The sequence below is a fragment of the Ictalurus furcatus genome, chromosome 16 (assembly GCF_023375685.1).
Source record: "Ictalurus furcatus strain D&B chromosome 16, Billie_1.0, whole genome shotgun sequence".
NCBI classification, from domain to species: Eukaryota; Metazoa; Chordata; class Actinopteri; order Siluriformes; family Ictaluridae; genus Ictalurus; species Ictalurus furcatus.
In genome coordinates, this window is record NC_071270.1 from 8,788,952 (window position 1) to 8,792,546 (window position 3,595).

Consider the following 3,595-nt stretch of genomic DNA (forward strand, 5'->3'; position numbering starts at 1 on the left):
ACACACAAAATGCATGTATAAGACATGGTAAATGGCACACTTACATAGCGCTTTTATCCAAAGTGCTTTACACTGTGTCTCATTCACCCATTCACACACACTCACACACCAATGGTAGCAGAGCTGCCATGCAAGGCGCTAACTTGCCATCAGGAGCAACTTGGGGTTCACTGTATTGCCCAAGGACACTTCGGCATGTGGAGTCATGCGGACTGGGAATCGAACCGCCAACCCTACGATTGGACAACACGCGCTACCAACTGAGCCACAGCTGCCCCAAGACAAGTTAATTACTTGCTTATTAAAATTGAAAATCAAACTGAATAAATGTGTGACTAATATTTTAATACACAAATGAGTCAATTTTAAAAGTGACACCAAGTGAGAACCTAAATAGCATTACATCATAATGATTGTATATACCAGTAGATACAATCTATACTTCAGTTAATTCTAGTACAGCCTTAAGTGACCTGTTACTCTGTCCACAAGATCTGCAGGCCCGGGTCCAACACCAAGAACAGTTCTTGAGCCAGGAGCGATTTGTGTTCTTCCAGCATCCTGAATAAGACTGACTGGCAGGCCAACCTCCTTAGCATGGCACAGAAGTTCCAGCAGAGAGTTCTCATCTGGCACCTTCACAACCACTTTGGGTTGCCCATAGTATTCCCACTGTTTCAAAAGCTCTGGGTTTCTACGCTGCACCTGCTTGTAGGCGGACACTGCTGCGTGAGAACACTGCGCCGCCACTTTGCCTTTGCCCATTTTCAAGTCAGTGCGAACGATTAGAATCATCTTGAATTCACCACTCTCTCCCATAACGCTAGTTTGAGTGACATTTTCTTCCTCACCACAGGTTGCCATAATTCCCCGGACTGGGGAATTTCTGAGTCGCCCTCGTAGATACCAGCCAATGCAGAGCCCACAGCCCACGCCTGCTAGGATACCCAACGCCATCGGACCACACTGTAAATCCAACCTGAAATGTAGGAGCATACAAAGAAATCACGCAGAGGTACGCTACAGAAATTTTACGAACCATGTGCATACATCCTTCACATGTCGTTAGTTAGCTAAGCCAGCTAACTGGTTTTATATTGAATGTATGCTGACAAGTCTATAAATCTAAACGGTAAATCCGTTATTGTTTCGTAAGGTTGGCTATCCGCTGTTTCAATGATAGAGATTAATTTGATTGGCGACTGAAATGAATGATGATCCTTCTCACCATGTCATTATTTTTTTCGAACACGCCGTCGCTTTGGAAGAACTTCTTCGGGATGCCGCCTACTGAACTGGAGTATGGCAAAGGGTGTGTCTCAGTCAGCTCCCTAGCTCCCTCGCTCCCTATGTCGTGAATAAGCATATCGTGAACATGAGTTTGGGCACTGGTAAGGACCCTAGCTCACTACACATTGGGATACGTGTAATTCAATTTCTGGCGACATGACTACATACCCGCGTTGTAAAACGTTACCAAAAATTTAATAATAAAAAAAAAAAACCTTACAAATATTTAAGTTTTAGGTGTCATATCAATTTGTTAGCTTAATCACACGCATTTCTCAAGCAGGATCGTAGTTAGTGGATTTTTTTTTAAAAATCATAAAACACTTAAACGTCATTAGACTCAAATAAACAGCATATAGAACGTCAAATAAAGTTAAAAATCGCTACCTTAAGTAATCATTTCAAAGCTACTTACATTTGCAAACGGAAGTTGGCTGAGAGTTAGGCCGCCATTTTTCCGAGTGCTGCTGCTGCTTCTTCTTCTTTTTGTTTTTATGGCGGGTATCAAACCAATTTAAGGTGTATTACCGCCACCTACTGGACTGGAGTGTAGGCAGCAGATTGGTGGTGAAAAAAAAACAACAATAACAATAATACATAAATAAACAACAAAAAAAATATACTAGACATTCATACTAAGTTACGAAAGTCTCTCTCTTATCCCAGTATTTTTTAGATAGTTTATTAGGGACGGTGCATTTTCCCAGATGTTTTTCCTAGCAAGTTCTTTAGTGTCATGTTTTGCTTTCCAATTTGCATCTCTAGTTCAGTTCTTTCCTTCTCATATCTTTTGCAATCTAACAGAATGTGTTTTACCATCTCTTGTGTTCAGTGGGGTGCTTTCCTATTCTGTTTAATGTTAGATTTAAGCCAGCATGACCTATTCTAAGATGCGTAGTTCCTGCCCTGCCTCACACTCGTGCCTACTTGTTTTTGTATAGTATATAGGTGTCGTCTGGTGTCAGCTATGTCCCAGTATTCCTGCCATATTTTATGTGTGTGTCCCTTTATAATGGTTTTGATCACATTAAGAACTGCTAACACTTCTCAAAACATGCTAACCTTAGTTAACTATTACCAGTAATTCATCTTATAATAAGGTGAAATAAAACTAAAATTGGACAACCAGATTTTGGTTTGTTTGTCTTTAATTATCCTTAATTCATTATTTCCATCACTTACAACTTCACTTACAACTCCATCACTTATAACTGTCTTGTTTCTTCTTTTCCTCCTCCTCTTGTTTTTCATTCTGAAACGAATGAAATTCTGGATGAGGACATGACCATAACCTTCTCCTGGCAAGTCAGTGTTCATCCTCAGGCCAGATACGACTGCACCGTCTCTTTTAGCTTTACAGGCTCTAATGTCTCAGAGCTGGAGAGCAATAATGCAGCGTACTGTGAACAGTGCTTCTGTTATATCTCTGACCAACTAGCCTCACAGTGCAAGTTCTTGACCGTTCCTGGGTTTTGTCACTGTAACGCTCACAAACAGTGTTTACAGGAAATCCATCCATGACAAAAGGATAATGGGATACCTGCATGAGCTCAATTTCACCTTTAACCCTGCGGATGTGGATTCAGACCTCCGGCGCGCTGAAACCTCCCTGCAGGAGTTCGCACATAGCTTGGCGCTGAAGTATGACGCTTTCTTGATGGCAACGGGGAACCTGACCCCACAAATCGTCTGTGGTTGCCCATGAGCCAGAAACTTGTTCTGTTTGACTACACTCCTGTGATGGAGCGTGTGTACACTTTTCTCGATGAGGCCACAAAAAAAAATTATGTTCCCATTAAGATAAAGTCTCACTATTTGTGTGTGACGTCAGTATGGTCAGTCAGAAACAATCAGGTACAGTAATTAAGTCTGCTCCAGTTGCAAATTTGATAGTTTTTGAAATTATCCAATTAAAGGTTTGTTGAAAAGCGTTTACAAATAAAGAGGCTGTGGCTTATACAACAGGCTTCAATTAGCAAATCAGATTTATTTATTTATTTATTTATTTATTTAATAACATGTTGCCGTAGCTGCACCAGTATATCGTTTACATGCCAAAGGCTGAAATTAGGATTTAAATATGATATAAACATAAACATGGAGAGTGTATTGCAGATGCAACAAATGTAAATTTTACCTTTTCATGTTCAATAGAGAAAAGTTTGGTGTATGATTCTATTTGAAGTAAAAATGTAATTTATAACACACACACAATAAATGGGGGCAGCTGTGGCTCAGGTGGTAGAGCAGGTCGTCCACCAATCCCAGGGTTGGCTGTTTGATTCCCGGCCCACATGTCTCCACA

The 3,595-nt window shown here is 40.7% G+C and overlaps 1 protein-coding gene across 3 annotated transcripts; it reads right to left on the reverse strand.

Moving 5' to 3' along the window:
• Positions 1-330: 330 nt before the first annotated feature.
• Positions 331-2,348, reverse strand: ptrh2 (peptidyl-tRNA hydrolase 2). 3 transcript variants are annotated; one of them, XM_053645427.1, is made up of 3 exons: positions 1,706-2,347; positions 1,229-1,339; positions 331-979 (listed from the first exon to the last, which is right to left on the reverse strand). In XM_053645427.1, exons 2-3 carry the CDS (start codon positions 1,234-1,236, stop codon positions 454-456), a joined length of 534 nt encoding a protein of 177 aa, XP_053501402.1. In that variant the 5' UTR covers positions 1,237-1,339; positions 1,706-2,347; the 3' UTR covers positions 331-453. The 3 variants fall into 3 exon arrangements, with proteins under 3 accessions (XP_053501402.1, XP_053501401.1, XP_053501403.1); XM_053645426.1 differs by having other exon boundaries at positions 1,229-1,347; positions 1,706-2,346; XM_053645428.1 differs by lacking the exon at positions 1,229-1,339 and having other exon boundaries at positions 1,706-2,348.
• Between the last annotated feature and the right edge of the window lie 1,247 nt (positions 2,349-3,595).